The 19,757-nt window shown below is 41.7% G+C and overlaps 1 protein-coding gene across 1 annotated transcript in view; it reads right to left on the bottom strand.

Moving 5' to 3' along the window:
- Nucleotides 1-19,757, bottom strand: part of galnt9 (polypeptide N-acetylgalactosaminyltransferase 9) — a 206,271-nt gene that overhangs the window by 79,540 nt on the left and 106,974 nt on the right. Inside the window, exon 5 of the mRNA XM_061907126.1 lies at nucleotides 8,632-8,829. Within this exon, the coding sequence (XP_061763110.1) occupies nucleotides 8,632-8,829 (198 nt within the window). The remainder of the gene's footprint in view (nucleotides 1-8,631; nucleotides 8,830-19,757) is intronic.

Below are 19,757 nucleotides of genomic sequence, written 5' to 3'. Positions count from 1 at the left end.
CAAAGATTTGCAAATCCTTTTCAACTTATATTCATATAAATAGACAGCAAAGACAAGATACTTCATGTTCACCATTAGAAACGTTGTTATTATTTGCAAATATTAGCTCATTTTGAATTTGATGTCTGCCAAGTTTAATAAAAAAGCTGGCAAAAGTGGCAAAAAAGACTGAGAACGTTGAGGAATGCTCATCAAACACGTATTTGGAACATCCCACAGGTGAGCAGGCTAATTGGGAACAGGTGGGTGCCATGATTGGATATAAAAGCAGCTTCCCTAAAATGCTCACTCATTCACAAACAATGACGGGGCGAGGGTCACCACTTTGTCAACAAACTGTCGAACAGTCTTAGAACAACATTTATCAATGAGCTAGTGCAGGGAATTTAAGGATTTCACCATCTACTCTCCGTAATATCATCCAAAGAATCAGGAAAAATCCCTGCACGTAAGCGGCAAGGCTGAAAACCAACATTGAATGCCCGTGATGTCGATCCCCCAGGGGGTACTGCGTCCATCATTGAGTTCCACTTTTGGCTTGACAATGACACCACATGCTATACAAGATTATGAAGTATGTTTTCTGATGTTTATTGTTGATTTCTACTGATTGGGTGTTTTCATTTCAGCAAGAATAATCATTAAATCTTGGCCATAAGTACATCATCTTCTAGGTTGTGTACCCTTTTTTGAGCCTTCCCTTTGACAATGTGGTCATTGTTATGGTGTTTTAATCAAGATTTAACATGACAGGGAGCTGACAGGGATTATATAATCTTACTTATCTCTGGTGCAGGGTTTGATGATATTCCATTCACCACATTTTGCCTCTTTATTGTGCCGCCAAGTTGATAAAAGGATCCGCTCTGCTGCCATGGCAACCAAATCCTAGCACATTGTAACGGCAGACATTGGAAGGATGTATGCCTCAGTCAACACACCTGGCCATTTTGTTGGCGGATCCTAAACGCAAAATTAAAGGCCTACTGAAAGCCACTACTAGTCTGATAGTTTATATATCAATGATGAAATATTAACATTGCAACACATGCCAATACGGCCGCTTTAGTTTATTAAATTGCAATTTTAAATTTCGCGCGGAAGTATCATGCTAAAACGTCACGCATTGTAGAGGACATTTTGTTCCAGCACCGTTCCCAGCTATAAGTCAACTGTTTTCATCGCATAATTCCACAGTATTCTGGACAACTGTGCTGCTGAATCTTTTGCAATTTGTTCAATGAATAATGGAGACGTCAAAGAAGAAAGCCGTAGGTGGGAAGCGGTGTATTGTGGCCGGCTTTAGCAACACAAACACAGCCGGTGTTTCATTGTTTACATTCCGGAAAGATGACGGTGAAGCTTTACTATGGAACAGAGCGGTCAAGCGAATACAGTTGGATTGGACCACACACACAAAGTACAGTGTATTGGTACCATGAATTGATTAACGTGGACCCCGACTTAAACAAGTTGAAAAACTTATTCGGGTGTTACCATTTAGTGGTCAATTGTACGGAATATGTACTGTACTATGCAATCTACTAATAAAAGTATCAATCAATCAATCAATCAATATTATGCAGCGATCATTTCGAAAGATCGTGTTTCGAAGAGGGTCCCTTGCGAAGGGCAGGGATGGGAATCGCCACCACCTGTCGACTGGTGTTGAAGAAAGGTGCGGGGCCGACCTTCAGGTTCTACAGGTACGACCATATAAACTCACTAAAACAATAAACAGATAAGGGATTTTCCAGAATTATCCTAGTAAATGTGTCTAATAACATCTGAATCGCTTCCACTGTATAGTCTTTTTTTTTAGTTCTTCACTCTCACTTTCCTCATCCACATATCTTTCATCCTCGCTCAAATTAATGGGGAAATTGTCGTTTTCTCGGTCCGAATCGCTGTAGCTGCTGGTGGCCATGATTGTAAACAATGTTCAGGTGTGAGGAGCTCCACAACCCGTGACGTCACGCGCACATCGTCTGCTACTTCCGGTACAGGCAAGGCTTTTTTATTAGCGACCAAAAGTTGCAAACTTTATCGTGGATGTTCTCTACTAAATCTTTTCAACAAAAATATGGTGAAATGATGAAGTATGACACATAGAATGGAGCTGCTATCCCCTTTTAAATAAGAACATCTCATTTCAGTAGGCCTTTAAATCAAGCAAGAATGCGAGCCATTTTTTGAGTATTTCTGACCTTTAAAAAGGGTCTTATCCTGTTTTTTAATTTAATTTTAAAACACTTCCTTGTGCTCTATAAAAACTAATAGTGGTACTTTGGTCAACATTTTACTTTACAGACCATCTTCAAGCCCCTTTTGGGAGGCGATCCCTTAAAGGTGCAAATGAACCCCTCCACACTAGGCCACCTAATGTTTACTGAAACTACTTCCACGACCTGTCAGCCATTTCTGTAGTTTTTAAGTTACGCTTCTTGTGAGGCACTAAACCAGTGGTTCCCAAAGTGGGCGGTACCGCAGGGGGCGGTGGAAAGATCTGGGGGGGGCGGTGAGGAAGAAGGGGGCGGTAGGGGGGCGGCAGTCCGAAGTCGAAGTCAGAAGTTCGAACGTTTGTTTGACGATTTGTACACAACACGTGTCAGTGGACGACGCATCAGGGTCCGGTTACCACACGCCGCTCTGGCCCAGTCAGATCCGACAGCATAGACTCCATCCCATTAATATTAAGTGTGAGACAATGAAGGTTACTGGTGGAATGTTTATTTACCATCCTATGTTGCTGAAACAGTTAAAACTGCTAAAAAATAAATTGGTTTACTAAATTGGGTTTTATTTGTGAAATACACATTTGTGTTTAACCTTTCTCTTTTCAAATTGCAGCATACCAAATATCAAGAAAGAGGTGTTTGTTTCCATATGTGTCTGTGGGGGGGGCTAGGAATTCACTGGGGAGCCAAGGGGGCGCCAGCCTGCAAAAGTTTGGGAACCATTGCACTAAACAATATCATTATTTAACGTAGAGATAAAGCATTTTAAAGGTTTGGTTTTATAGCTTTGTCTCACAAAGCAGTGTCATAGAGACACAAGTATACAGGCTAGGTGCAACAACAACAAAGCATTATATGTCGCATGTTTATCTCATCTACAAACCCCGTTTCCATATGAGTTGGGAAATTGTTTTAGATGTAAATATAAACAGAATACAATGATTTGCAAATCCTTTTCAAGCCATATTCAGTTGAATATGCTACAAAGACAACATATTTGATGTTCAAACTCATAAACCTTATTATTTTTTTGCAAATAATAATTAACTTGGAATTTCATGGCTGCAACACGTGCCAAAGTAGTTGGGAAAGGGCATGTTCACCACTGTGTTACATCACCTTTTCTTTTAACAAAACTCAAACGTTTGGGAACTGAGGAAACTTATTGTTGAAGCTTTGAAAGTGGAATTCTTTCCCGTTCTTGTTTTATGTAGAGCTTCAGTCCTTCAACAGTCGTATTTTACGCTTCATAATGCGCCACACATTTTCCATGGGAGACAGGTCTGGACTGAAGGCGGGCCAGGAAAGTACCCGCACTCTTTTTTTACGAAGCCACGCTGTTGTAACACGTGCTGAATGTGGCTTGGCATTGTCTTGCTGAAATAAGCAGGGGCGTCCATGAAAAAGACGGCGCTTAGATGGCAGCGTATGTTGTTCCAAAAATGTCAATCTACTGTGTGGTAGGCGTGGCCTGCGGGGTGTGGCAGGACTGGCTTTGAGATTAGCGACAGGTGAGTGGATGACACAGCTGAGAGTGTTTGTCTAGTCACCTGTCGCTCTGTTAAAGGCGGCAGCCGGGAAGGAGTGGGGATGGATGGCAGTTGGCGGAGCACGAAGAGAGCACGACAAACCACTTTAAAGGAAAGACATTTGCTGAAAAGCACAACAAGACTCAGACAGTATGGGGTATCGGACTGTCTGATAGTAGCGGTCCGCTCCCTGTATGATCAGTGTCAGAGCTTGGTCCGCATTGCCGGCAGTAAGTCGGACACGTTTCCAGTGAAGGTTGGACTCCGCCAAGGCTGTCCTTTGTCACCCATTCTGTTCATAACTTTTATGGACAGAATTTCTAGGCGCAGTCAAGGCGTTGAAGGGTTCTGGTTTGGTGACCGCAGGATTAGGTCTCTGCTTTTTGCAGATGATGTGGTCCTGATGGCTTCATCTGACCGGGATCTTCAGCTCTCACTGGATCAGTTCGCAGCAGAGTGTGAGGCGACCGGAATGAGAATCAGCACCTCCAAGTCCGAGTCCATGGTTCTCGCCCTGAAGAGGGTGGAGTGCCATCTCCGGGTTGGTGAGGAGACCCTGCCCCAAGTGGAGGAGTTCAAGTACCTCGGAGTCTTGTTCACGAGTGAGGGAAGAGTGGATTGTGAGATGGACAGGCGGATCGGTGCGGCGTCTTCAGTAATGCGGACGTTGTACCGATCCGTTGTGGTGAAGAAGGAGCTGAGCCGGAAGGCAAAGCTCTCAATTTACAGATCAATCTACGTTCCCATCCTCATGAGCTTTGGGTCATGACCGAAAGGACAAGATCACGGGTAGAAGCGGCTGAAATGAGTCTCCTCCGCAGGGTGGCGGGTCTCTCCCTTAGAGATAGGGTGAGAAGTTCTGTCATCCGGGAGGAACTCAAAGTAAAGCCGCTGCTCCTTCACATGGAGAGGAGCCAGATGAGGTGGTTCTGGCATCTGGACCGGATGCTACCCGAACGCCTCCCTAGGGAGGTGTTTAGGGGATTTCCAACCAGTAGGAGGCCACGGGGAAGACCCAGGACACATTGGGAAGACTATGTCTCCCGGCTGGCCTGGGAACGCCTCAGGATCTTCAGGAAGAGCTGGACCAAATGGCTGGGGAGAGGGAAGTCTGGGCTTCCTTGCTTAGGCTCCTGCTCCTGCAACCCGACCTCGGATAAGCGGAAGAAGATGGATGGATTTTTTTTCTACAGAATAAAACGAGAGAAGTTACATATTCCAAGTCCAGATGAGGTGGTTTGGGCATCTCAAACGCCTCCCAAAGCAGGTGTTTAGGGCACGACCAACCAGTAGGAGGCCACGGGGAAGACCCAGGACACGTTGGGAAGACTATGTCTCCCGGCTGGCCTGGGAACGCCTCAGGATCTTCAGGAAGAGCTGGACCAAATGGCTGGGGAGAGGGAAGTCTGGGCTTCCTTGCTTAGGCTCCTGCTCCTGCGACCCGACCTCGGATAAGCGGAAGAAGATGGATGGATATTTTTTCTACAGAATAAAACGACCGAAGTTACATATTCCAAGTCCAGATGAGGTGGTTCGGGCATCTCAAACGCCTCCCAAACCAGGTGTTTAGGGCACGTCCAACCAGTAGGAGGCCACAGGGAAGACCCAGGACACATTGGGAAGACTATGTCTCCCGGCTGGCCTGGGAACGCTTTGGGATCTTCAGGAAGATCTGGACCAAATGGCTGGGGAGAGGGAAGTCTGGGCTTCCCTGCTTAGGCTGCTGCCCCTGCGACCCGACCTCGGATAAGCGGAAGAAGATGGATGGATTTTACCCTTTAAAATAGTTTTGAATCATATTTGTTTTTATATTGTTTTTATTGGTTTTATTTTTATTTATTTATTGTTTTATTCAGTCATTGGTGGAGCGTAATATTGTTTTTAACATGGCTGTGCAGCACTTTGGAAACGTTATTGTTGTTTAAATGTGCTATATAAATAAAGTGGATTGGATTGGATGGATGGATGGATGGATGGATATCCAAGGGCAAAATGAAGGAACACACATTTCCTTCATACAGTTTGTTCAGGGTGTGTCAGAAAGGTTCCAGATATATTCCATACTACAAGTTGACCCTTTCCAAGTATTCCCCCCGGAGTGTAGCACTCTTTCCTAGCCTTCTCTCTCACTCCTGAATGGATCCTTCCTAGCTCCTAGCTCAAAAAAGTGTATGTACGGCTGGAGACCCTCTTGAGCTTGGGAAAAAGGGAAAATAAATCTGAAATAAGTTCACGTTGTGTGGTAAGTATCGCGATTGCTCCAGCAGGTTGATGTTCTTCTTGGCCGGGAACCGTTAGATCCTCCAAGCATCGTCCTGCCACAACTCTCTCCTCTTTTTGCGCACTAAACAACGCGACTTCTGCAAGATTTCTTTGTAGACGATGTTGATCTTCTGGTAACAACAACAAAATGGACAATCCCCCTCACATCAAAGAATGTGATCAACATCTCCAGTCCTGGAACTTTTCCGACACTTTCCTTTGGGAAAATAACCAGACCTTCTCTACCTAATAGTTCCACCTACATACATATGCTAATTGCAAGCTAATGTAACTTTGGATTTGCGGTGTTCTTTTCCATCTCTAATGAGGTCTTTGCACATATTAGCGGTGTGTCTGCAAGTGTCTCACCTCACACTGCAGCATCTTTACATAAAACGTCTGCAGGAAGTGTTGGATGAATTATCAGCGTTCCCCACGGAGACTATTTCAATAAATAACAGTAGTTACTTTCATTAGAAGCTGTCCCTCAGGGTAGTCTTTATAGCGTACTACAGATCTGGAATTGTTTAATCTACCTTTTTTTAAAGGGAGAAGACTACTTGACTAAAATAGTGTTCTAATAATACAGTTTAGTAAAGTAAAAATGATAATGAACATATTGATTTTTGAGTCGATGAAATTCAGCACCCTTTTAAATAACAAAAACAAAAACATATAGTATTTCCTCGAATTGCCGCCGAGACGCTTATTATTTTAAAACCTCTTCTCACTCCGGCGCTTACCAAAGGCATGCGGTAAATTTAGGCCTGCGCTTATAAATTTGAGTGTGATGTAAGGATTCTATCATGAAAATCACATTTAATAAAAAAACGTTATTATGGTCTTACCTTTACTTATAAATGAAGTCCATGCACAGCTCCTTCTGATCAAAAGCATCCATAACTTGCTTATAGAAGTCTTCCTTATCTTTCTTCAGTTTTAAAAGTCTCTCTGTCTCGATGGAGATCTTCCTTTATTACCTCCTGCTTCCATTGAAAGTCCAGTTTAGAAAACTGTTTTATTTTAGATATGTAATCCTCCATGTTAAAAGTGCAAGCGAGAGGAAAAAATAAACGCTTGCTGCTTGTTGTCACTTCTTCTGCAGCCGAGTAGTCGCAAGAAGGATCACTAGCGCCCTCTACCACCAGGAGGCGGGAGTCATTTAATGACTCATATTTGACACACGCAGCTACGGTATATTAATAAAACATAGCTGCGTACTGTTCTTTTTAGCATATTCAATAGCTTGGACCTTAAATCCTACCGAATAGCTCTTAATCTTCTTCCCTTTATGCGATTTCAAATGATTGAAATCAGCCTCCTCCATTTTGAAAATGATGACAGGTGAAGTGTCACTCGTGACGTGACGAGTTTGACCCGGTGGAAATTCTAGATATGCGCTAATAAAAATAATATTTTGCGAAACGAGTTTGACCCGGCAGTAATTCTAGGCAGGCACATACTTCAAGGAAATACGGTACGTCTAATTAAGGCAGGGGTCGGCAACCCAAAACGTTGGAAGAGCTATACTGGACCACAAATACAAAAAAGTAATCGGTCTGGAGCCGCAAAAAATTAAAAGGGAAGTGATTAATATACCGCTTTTCTCTAGTGACTCAGAGCACTTTACATAGTGAAACCCAATATTTGTGTTACATTTAAAGCAGTGTGGGGGGCACTGGTGGCAGGTTTATAAAGTGTCTTGCCCAAGGACACAACGGCAGTGACTAGGATGGCAGAAGCTGGGATCGAACCTGGAACCCTCAAGTTGCTGGCACGGCCACTCTACCAACCGAGCTATACCGCCCCCGCATGTGGCTCTAGAGCCGCAAGTTGGTGACCCCCGAATGAAGGAAATATAGTGGACCATGATCCAAAATGGTGTTTAGGGGCGATCCAAAGGCATTAATAACGTGACACCCACGTGGCACTGTGGTCCCGCGTACAACTCAAGCTATTCATCATGGTAATTAGACAGCTTTCCATATGGATGCTTTATTTGTGTGTTTGGGTGGCACAAGAGCACCCAAGTTTGATGGCTCCTGACGGAGATAGATATCTATATATATCCATATTTAAAAGTTATTTTTTTTCTTTAGTCATATTTGACATAGCTAGTGTTCCATCTTGTACTCTTTTTATCTTTTCTTTATCTCATAACCGATGGTACACTGTAGACTACCTTGAGCTTGGAATGCAGGAGTAGCAATACTCCTTTTTCCTATCTCTTTCTGTCTCCAGCTGAGGAAAACAATAGATATGTGTATTCACTCTGAAGGGTGGGGGCTATTGGCATATTGAAAAAAGACAACACTTCCGTAGTGTTTTCAGATCAACTAGGTGACGCGAATTGAATGTGTTGGGTTTTAGGTTGGTCTCTCCAAAGCTTTGGAATAAATTACAAAATACCTATTCTGTTCTGGGTTATCATTTAAAATCACCTTATTTGTCATCAAAAGAACTTGGCAACTTAAATTCCCTCGGAGGAACATCTGGTCCAAACGCAACACTCCCCGCATGAATAAGTCATGAACCAGGTTTATTCATATTTCATCATACATCCTCATCCATTATGGACGCTGCCCACTCGCCGTAGTGCTCACCTGATAGGGGCCGTCTCATCGCCTTTGTCCAGCCACTCCTGCGGCGGGATGATGTACATACACCACAGCCCCCAGTTGTAGCCGTGGGCAGCGTTGGCGTACTGCTGCACCTCAAATGTGTTGTACTTGATGTTGTCGATGGCTGGCAGGATGATGCGCGTGTGGTCCTCTTTCATCCGGGTGAGGATAGGTTCAGCCCTTCAAAAGACAAAAAGGGAATAATTTATTCAATTAGGGATGACTTAATGAGTCAACAATACCACCCTGTAGTTGGGCTCAGGTATTTCAAAGCTATCGCAACCCTGAAACATGGATAACCACAACCCTCTAATATACTTTCTGACCCAACCTAAAACGTTGAAAGAGCCATATTGGACCAAAAGATAAATAAAAAATCTGTCTGGATCTGCAAAAAAATAAAAGTTGTGTATATAAGTGTTATAATGAAGGTTACACATGCTCCAGGGAGCCACTAGGGCGGCACTAAAGAGCCACAGGTTACTGACCCCCGGGGAAAATGTTCTTATGAAAACATGAAGCTGGTTTTATGTTTCCCCAAAACCAACTGCAGGTCCTCATTGATTACAATGTTGTACTTCATTATGTCACACCTTTTACTCTACATGCCCCTAAAGCTGACCAACACGCCGGACTGTAGTCAGTTGGAAGCGTGTCTTAATGAAATTAAACAATGGATGTCCGCTAACTTTTTGCAACTTAACGCCAAAAAAACGGAAATGCTGATTATCGGTCCTGCTAGACACCGACCTCTATTTAATAATACAACGCTAACATTTGACAACCAAATAATAAAACAAGGTGACTCGGTAAAAAATCTGGGTATTATCTTCGACCCAACTCTCTCCTTTGAGTCACACATTAAAAGCGTTACTAAAACGGCCTTCTTTCATCTCCGTAATATCGCTAAAATTCGCTCCATTTTGTCCACTAAAGACGCCGAGATCATTATCCATGCGTTTGTTACGTCTCGTCTCGATTACTGTAACGTATTATTTACGGGTCTCCCCATGTCTAGCATTAAAAGATTACAGTTGGTACAAAATGCGGCTGCTAGACTTTTGACAAGAACAAGAAAGTTTGATCACATTACGCCTGTACTGTATATACCTTTATATACATATATACATACATATATACCTATACTGTATATACCTTTATATACATATATACATACATATATACCTATACTGTATATACCTTTATATACATATATACATACATATATACCTATACTGTATATACCTTTATATACATATATACATACATATATACCTATACTGTATATACCTTTATATACATATATACATACATATATACCTATACTGTATATACCTTTATATACATATATACATACATATATACCTATACTGTATATACCTTTATATACATATATACATACATAACATACATATATACCTTTACTGGCTCACCTGCACTGGCTTCCTGTGCACTTAAGATGTGACTTTAAGGTTTTACTACTTACGTATAAAATTCTACAAGGTCTAGCTCCATCCTATCTTGCCGATTGTATTGTACCATATGTCCTGGCAAGAAATCTGCCTTCAAAAGACTCCGGCTTATTAGTGATTCCTAGAGCTCAAAAAAAGTCTGCGGGCTATAGAGCGTTTTCCGTTCGGGCTCCAGTACTCTGGAATGCCCTCTCGGTAACAGTTCGAGATGCTACCTCAGTAGAAGCATTTAAGTCTCACCTTAAAACTCATCTATATACTCTAGCCTTTAAATAGACCTCCTTTTTAGACCAGTTGATCTGCCGCTTCTTTTCTTTTTTCTCCTATGTCCCCCCCTCCCTTGTGGAGGGGGTCCGGTCTGATGACCATGGATGAAGTACTGGCTGTCCAGAGTCGAGACCCAGGATGGACCGCTCGTCGGGACCCAGGATGGACCGCTCGCCTGTGTATCGGTTGGGGACATCTCTACGCTGCTGATCCGCCTCCGCTTGAGATGGTTTCCTGTGGACGGGACTCTCGCTGCTGTCTTGGATCCACTTGAACTGAACTCTCGCGGCTGTGTTGGAGCCACTATGGATTGAACTTTCACAGTATCATGTTAGACCCGCTCGACATCCATTGCTTTCGGTCCCCTAAAGGGGGGGGGGTTGCCCACATCTGAGATCCTCTCCAAGGTTTCTCATAGTCAGCATTGTCACTGGCGTCCCACTGGATGTGAATTCTCCCTGCCCACTGGGTGTGAGTTTTCCTTGCCCTTTTGTGGGTTCTTCCGAGGATGTTGTAGTCGTAATGATTTGTGCAGTCCTTTGAGACATTTGTGATTTGGGGCTATATAAATAAACATTGATTGATTGATTGACCACCAGAGGCTGGTCCTTAGATGGCCGACACAACTGTCAAGGGAAAAAAAGCTCACATTTGAAAGTAAATGTGTAAAACAGCATCAACAGTGATACTGAATTCTCCAAACGACGCAGAGTTTGTACACACAGCTGTGGAAGTCATCTCACATTCCACTCTCTACCCGCTGCTCACTTCTTAGCAGCCAAGTGGATCGTCTTCTCAGCGTTGTTCAACATTCACAACAAGTGCACACGTTCATTTCCCTCGACTGCTGACGACGTGCGAAGGTCTTGCAAAAATGAATTTCCCTTAGGGTCAACGGATAGAAACACGGTTCCAATTTCCAGTGCATGAAACCAAATGTCAACATGTGACACTTGTCCCAGGTTAGAAAGAGTTGAGAGGCGAGATTAAGACCACCTAAAGTTAAAAAAAATAAAGAAGAAAAGCTGACTGTAGTTTGGCTTCTGAGAGTACCCAGATGCTCACAGGTAAGTTTTAGTAAGGACCTTCTTTTGATTCTCACCACATTACTTTGCTGTCTGCTGACAGTTTATATTTACTCGGGCTGTCTTCGACTAAAGATGTCCGTAAACATACGTAGTCGTGGAAGGGTTCTTTACCTTGTTGACACAGAGGGTCACTACAGAGGAAATACTGAAATATTAACACTGAATAAGCGATCTTACACCATATTTAAAAAAATGTTGAATATCTAGATGAGGCAGGCAATTCCTGAAGGAATAGAATAGAAAACATTGTGGCTCCATGAAGAACTCAATGAACTTTGACTTTGTCTCTTCTTATTTATTGATCCCTGGGGGAAATTCAGCACCACGGTTAGCTCACAATAAACAATAAACACTTAGGTGTTTTTTTACATGTGAATAAAAAAAATACAGTCCATTATACAGCATTATTCACATGTGAGTAATATAAATACAGTCCTTTATATCGCATTATTCACATGTGAATAATATAAATACAGCATTATTCACATGTGAGTAATATAAATACAGTCTATTATACAGCATTATTCACATGTGAATAATATAAATACAGTCTATTATACAGCATTATTCACATGTGAGTAATATAAATACAGTCTATTATACAGCATTATTCACATGTGAATAATATAAATACAGTCTATTATACAGCAATATTTACACGTGAATACCATAAATACAGTCTATTATACAGCATTATTCACATGTGAATAATATAAATACAGTCTATTATACAGCAATATTTACACGTGAATACCATAAATACAGTCTATTATACAGCATTATTCACATGTGAATGATATAAATACAGTCTATTATACAGCATTATTCACATGTGAGTAATATAAATACAGTCTATTATACAGCATTATTCACATGTGAGTAATATAAATACAGTCTGTTATGCAGCATTATTCACATGTGATTAATATAAATACAGTCTATTATAAAGCATTATTCACATGTGATTAATATAAATACAGTATATTATACAGCATTATTCACATGTGAGTAATATAAATACAGTCCTTTATACCACATTATTCACATGTGAATATAAATACAGTCTATTATACAGCATTATTTACATGTGAATAGTATAAATACAGTCTATTATACAGCATTATTCACATGTGAATAATATAAATACAATCTATTATACAGCATTATTCACATGTGAATAATATAAATACAGTCTATTATACAGCATTATTCACATGTGAATAATATAAATACAATCTATTATACAGCATTATTCACATGTGAATAATATAAATACAGTATATCATACAGCATTATTCACATGTGCTTAATATAAATACAGTATATTATAGTCTCTGAGATGCAAAAGAACTGGACAAGACATGGCGTGAAGGTGAATACATGATTTAATTATTTGACTGTAAAAACGTGCAACTAAAAGGCGATCGCAGCGGAGGTACAAACCTTAAAGTGGAACATTATCAGCAGACCTATGTAAGCGTCAATATATACCTTGATGGTGCAGAAAAAAGACCATCTAATTTTTCAACCGATTTCCGAACTCTAAATGGATGAATTTTGGCAAATTAAACGCCTTTCTGTTTATCGCGCTGGAGGCGATGCGCCGAGGTAACACACCCACCATTTTCATTTTCAACACATTACAAACACCGGGTCTCAGCTCTGTTATTTTCTGTTTTTTCGACTATTTTTTGGAACCTTGGAGACATCATGCCTCGTCGGTGTGTTGTCGGAGGGTGTAACAACACTAACAGGGAGGGATTCAAGTTGCACCACTGGCCCCAAGATGCCAAAGTGTCTGCCGCCAGACCCCCATTGAATGTGCCAGAGTGTCTCCACATTTGACCGGCGATGCTAAGACAGACATGGCACAGAGATGTATGGATAACCTGCAGATGCATTTGCAACGATAGTCAACGAAATCACAAAGGTGAGTTTTGTTGATGTTGACTGCCAGCTAATCGATGCTAACATGCTACGCTAATCAATGCTAACATGCTATTTACCGGCGGTGCTAAAGCAGACATGGCACAGAGATGTATGGATAACCTGCAGATGCATTTGCAACTATATTACGTTTCCTTCCACCCACATTTAATGCGAAACAAACACTTACCAATCGACGGATTTAAGTTGCTCCAGTGTCAAAAGATGCGAAAGTCCTGATCGTTTGGTCCGCACTTTTTACCGGCGATGCTAACGCAGCTATTCGGCCATGCTATGGCTATGAATAGCGTCAATAGCTATTCGCTCAATAGCTTCAGTTTCTTCTTCAATACTTTCATACTCAAACCATCTGTTTCAATACATGCGTAATCTGTTGAATCGCTTAAGTCGCTGAAATCCGAGTTTGAATCCGAGCTAATGTCGCTATATCTTGCTGTGGTATTCCCATTGTTTGTTTACATTGGCAGCACTGTGTGACGTCACAGGGAAATGGATAGTGGTTTCGAAGGTAGCGAAAATAAGGCACTTTAAAGCTTTATTTAGGGATATTCCGAGACCGGTAAAATTTTGAAAAAAACTTCAAAAAATACAACAAACCACTGAGAACTGACTTTTATTGTTTTTAACCCTTTTGAAATTGTGATAATACTCCCCTTTAACGCAGGGAACAAAACTAGCAATTTCCCGTAAACTGTGGACATGCAACAAAAGATTCTAACTGTGGCATAAATAAACAAAACGTACTCGCGGTGACGTGAGCAGGGCAGCATGAACTATGGAATTGCACGAAAGAGTAAACACGGCATGAAGCAGGGTGGGAGTGAGTATGAACGAAGTGATGACGCCAGAACGACCAACGGAAAGTGACAGGCTTAAAAATAGTCTCTGTGATTTAAAAACAGGTGCGTGAGTCCGACACGTGAGACAGGTGAAACTAATGGGTCGCCATGGTGACAAAACAAGGGAGTGAAAAAAACAGGAACTAATGGAGTCTTGAAGTAACAGAACATAACTAAACAAAACATGATCAGAAGTGTTTTTTGTTTCTTATATATACTGGCACGAAATACAATTTGACAAGAATCGTGTTGAATCGATTTTGAGATGGAATCAAGATGCCCAAAGACTCCCACCACGACTAACCAGGTCATCTTCTTTCATGTCATTCTTTTAGGCATGTCTGAAGCAAATCCACCATCCCATTTGCATCACAGCAGAGATCAACATACTAGACAGAAGGACAGATTTATTGGAGACGAGATTTCCCTCTCGCTTGTCTTTTTTTTGTTTTTTGTTCGTGCTTGTGCAAAATACCACATCAGAGAGCTTTGGCAGGGGAAAAAAAAAACAGTGGTCTTGGAAGTCTTTATGTTTCCGAGTCACAGTGAAATCACCGCCAGTGGCTACATTAGTAGCGATGCTCAGAAATAATATCCAAAACATCTTCAAAGCCTGCGCTCATACGCTCAGCTCATGTGATACACTTCTAAATTTAAAAAAAAGAGAGGCTGCAATCATACCGTGATAAATGTGTCTCTCAAGGATACGCCCACACTTCGAGATTCTCGGCATCTTTCCACTCACTGACTCTGTTCATCCTGATTTTAGTGCTCTCTCGCCTCATCTACTTCCCTTCAAACATTTGTCTTCCCCAAAACAAAACTACTACTTATCAGCACGGAGAGCATTATTACATCCATCCATCCATCTTCTTAGTAAGTTATTCGGGATAAGAAGATTCTGGGGAAGTTTACTGATCAACAGGAGGGAAATGTTAGAATAATTATGTCTATATTATCATCATAACTTTATGCTTTAAGGTTTTACTAATTACATATAAAATACTACACGGTCTAGCTCCAGCCTATCTTGCCGATTGTATTGTACCATATGTCCCGGCAAGAAATCTGCGTTCAAAAAACTCCGGCTTATTAGTGATTCCTAGAACCCAAAAAAAGTCTGCGGGCTATAGAGCGTTTTCCGTTGGGGCTCCAGTACTCTGGAATGCCCTCCCGGTAACAGTTCGAGATGCTACCTCAGTAGAAGCATTTAAGTCTCACCTTAAAACTCATCTGCATACTCTAGCCTTTAAATAGACCTCCTTTTTAGACCAGTTGATCTGCCGCTTCTTTTCTTTTTTCTCCTATGTCCCCTCCTCCCTTGTGGAGGGGGTCCGGTCCGATGACCATGGATGAAGTACTGGCTGTCCAGAGTTGGGACCCAGGATGGACCGCTCGCCTGTGTATCGGTTGGGGACATCTCTACGCTGCTGATCCGCCTCCGCTTGAGATGGTTTCCTGTGGACGGGACTCCCGCTGCCGTCTTGGATCCGCTTTGAACTGAACTCTCGCGGCTGTGTTGGAGCCACTATGGATTGAACTTTCACAGTATCATGTTAGACCCGCTCGACATCCATTGCTTTCGGTCCCCTAGAGGGGTGGGGGGGGGGTTGCCCACATCTGAGGTCCTCTCCAAGGTTTCTCATAGTCAGCATTGTCACTGCCGTCCCACTGGGTGTGAATTCTCCCTGCCCACTGGGTGTGAGTTTTCCTTGCCCTTTTGTGGGTTCTTCCGAGGATGTTGTAGTCGTAATGATTTGTGCAGTCCTTTGAGACATTTGTGTTTTGGGGCTATATAAATAAACATTGATTGATTGATATGCTTAAGGGCTGTTGATATAAATTATTGTCAATTGTGCTGAAGTAGTATTTTTGTATCTATGCAAGCTGGTAATCCAAAAGATTGCCAGTTGTTTTTTATAAGTGGTTTACCCAGATTCGGCCTGCTGACGGCCAAGGCCGAACACTGCTGTGACACAGACAGAGCAGAGACAAGGCGATATGACCTGTGTCACCTACTTTTTATGTATTCTATAATCATATATTGTGTCTAAGTGGAATTGTTGAGTCTACCCCCTTTCCTTTAGCGACAGTGAACGTAGTTTGGATCTGTAACTAGAGTACAGCCAAAACACGTGTCTCCCCATGAGCTCTATTGAACTCTGTCTCTGCATGATTCCTTGCTTCTTGTCTGATTAATAGGTGTCATCAGTGTTTGAACCTGACATCCGAGGTCGGTTGGCGGGGGCAGCAGCCTGAGCAGGGAAGCCCAGACTTCCCTCTCCCCAGCCACTTGGTCCTCCTAGGAGATCCCGAGGTGTTCCCAGGCCAGCCGGGAGACATAGTCTTCCCAACGTCTCCTCAAACAGATTTACAGAGTGTCTTGAATGGTAGATGGTTAAAGGATCCACCAAAGGTGTTTGTTTACATTGTGACACCGGTGAGCTACGGTGTGTAGTGAAGCATGTTTAGCTATTCCTCGTCCTGCAGTGATAATGATACTTGTAAGAAACGTACTTTATTTGTCGCCATGGAGACGAGGATTAGTGATTTAGAAGTAACCACAACACTGCCGACTGCGAATGGACTTGAGCCACGTCTTAAAGCTCCTCTTCCTGTGGGCGTTTCAGTGTTTTAACTTCACCTTTATCTTTACTTTTTAAGCCAAAATGTGTCCGTTCTCCCTTTACTGTCAGGCTTGCCTCGGACAGTTTGACCATGTTTTAGTATTTTTGTCTGCATTTGTTTTTGTTTCCTCTGAGTGTGTAGTATTTCCTGTCAGCGCTCTTATTTTTTTGGTTTCCTGTCTTTCTCCCTGAGTGCTGTGTTCCCCCTCAGCTGCGGCTGATTGTCACCTGGCCACACCTGGTGTCAATCAGTCCGTTCCTATTTAGACCTGTCTTCCCATCCAGTCACTGCTGGATTATTGTATTGTCTTGTCGATGACTTCCGTATGGTCGCTCCTGTCGTGTCGTTTCATGACGAGTCATTGCAGCGTAGCGGTTAGCTATCTTTCGGTATCTGTTTGTAGCTTGCTGTTTTTTGTTCCCTGCTTCCGTTTGGTTTTCACTCTACAAGTAACGACTTCTGTTTTCCTGTTTGATACCCGCTAGCTTCCAAGCAAGGCCCCTTTTTGTTTCTTGCTAGCTTCCATGCTAAAGACCCTTAGTTTGTTATCCGCCCACGTGCGCGCTTTTTGTTTGAACCCTTTGTTTGTTTTTGTCTTAGTATTTTTATTAAATCGTGTTTTCTTGTTCAATGCCTGCCTCTGTCTCTGCATCTTGGGGTTCGTCAACTACTAACATTTTCTGTGTACACAAAATGTCTGTTTGTAAGTACTCTGTGATTGTGAACTGCCGAACATGCTCGTCTGCTCGTAAACCAGCAATTACACAACATGACGACGACGAGGGTGCGGTGGTGTTGTACCGGTACTTTTCAGAGGTGGTATAGTACTGAATATGATTCATTAGTGTCACGGTACTATACTAATAACATACAACTCCAGTTACAAGGATAGCACCATCCTAAAATTACACAGCCAACATTTACAACAACACAGCAGACCTGCAGATGAATGTAACAAAAGGAAGGACTGCAACTGAAGTCAGGAGGTGTCAGATAAAAGTGCTCGGAATTACCGATATTCCTTTAATAGCAGCAGGGACTAAAATAAAAACCCCTTTTGCTGAAGTTGTACTGTGCATTAAAAGAAGCAGAACATACAACCCAGCATGCAGAGAGAGCTTTTCCCACATGATCCCTGATAACCTAAATAATTGATGTGACAGAATATGTGAGTATGATTCATACTGTATACTGTACATACAGTCGACAAGAGCAGTCGAGGAAAATAATTCCTCTAAAGCAGGGGTCAGCAACCCAAAATGTTGAAAGAGCCATGTTGGACCAAAAATACACAAAATAAATTATTCTGGAGCTGCAAACCATTAAAAGCCTTCCATAATTCTTATAATGAAGGCAACACATGGTGATTGTGTTTAAATGAGCTATTAATTATCAAAATGACTGTTTCACAGGCTGATAGAAATGTTGAAATGTAATATTTATTCCACACATTTTTGTAATATTGGAAAACATTAGTAAAATGGAGGCTTCTTTGAGGGTGAGATTAATCCTGGTAATTTCTAGTTTAGAATGGCCCAAAGGTATAGATGTGTTTGTCTAACTTAAAGGAAACAACAGGTCGTCTTCTTCTAATGCAGGGGTGTCCAAACTTTTTCCACCGAGGGCCGCACACTGAAAAGCAAGGGGGGGCCATTTTCATATTTTTTTATTTTAAAAACCAATATATATTATATATATATATACATTTAGGCCCCCACTCAGTTATGATCCAGGAGACCCCAAAGGGTTTTGGTCAAAAAAATATATAAAAAATGTGTCATTATTAATTATTACTATTTTCATTATTATTCAAGTTTTACATCTCTCAATCAACATTAGGAAAAAAAAAATGGAAAAAACACAAAATATGCAATATTTTCCCCCAATAATTTTTTTAGGTGGAATATTTGAGATTATATAAGAATTGGAGCCTTAATTTTGGATTTTGATTTATTATTATTTTTTGAGCTATGACATTTAAAAACATCCATCCATCCATTTTCTACCTCATCACAGGGCATGTATGTATGTCTATATATATATATATATATATATATACACATATACATATATATATATATATATATATATATATAATATTATTGGTTAATTATTTGTTTTGTTGTTGTTTGGCTTTTGTAGAAATGGCACTGCTGGAGTTTCATCAGCTCTGCTCTTTTAATGTCTTTAATGTCCTTTGTGTTCTTTGATGTTTCCCTCTTACACACATGTTTATGTGTGCTATGGTGATGAGATGTTTTCCCTTGGCGTCAGTCTGGACCCTTCTGCAGGGGCCCAGGCTTAGACTGATTTTTTATTGATTTTTTCTCAATTGTCGCGTCGCGCCTCCCCCCCCCCAGCGTTTACCATTGGCAGAATGGTAAATGGTACATTTTTTTGTACTTGTATAGCACTTTTCTACCTTCAAGGTACTCAAAGCGCTTTGACACTACTTCCACATTCACCCATTCACACACACATTCACACACTGATGGAGGGAGCTGCCATGCAAGGCGCTAACCACGGCCATTCAGGAGCAAGAGTGAAGTGTCTTGCTCAAGGACACAACGGACGTGACGAAGTTGATAGAAGGTGGGTATCAAACCAGGAACCCTCAGTTTGCTAGCACGGCCACTCTCCCAACCGCGCCACGCAGACTCGTCAGCGATCCTGTTCCGTCTCCCTGTAATGTTTGATCCTGTTCTGTCTCCCTGTAATGTTTGATCCTGTTCTGTCTCCCTGTAATGTTTGATCCTGTTCTGTCTCCCTGTAATGTTTGATCCTGTTCTGTCTCCCTGTAATGTTTGATCCTGTTCTGTCTCCCTGTAATGTTTGATCCTGTTCTGTCTCCCTGTAATGTTTGATCC

This window comes from Nerophis ophidion, linkage group LG07 (genome assembly GCF_033978795.1).
Source record: "Nerophis ophidion isolate RoL-2023_Sa linkage group LG07, RoL_Noph_v1.0, whole genome shotgun sequence".
NCBI lineage: Eukaryota > Metazoa > Chordata > Actinopteri > Syngnathiformes > Syngnathidae > Nerophis > Nerophis ophidion.
The sequence above is the reverse complement of the archived record's forward strand: the minus strand, read 5'-3'. Positions and strand labels throughout refer to the sequence as shown.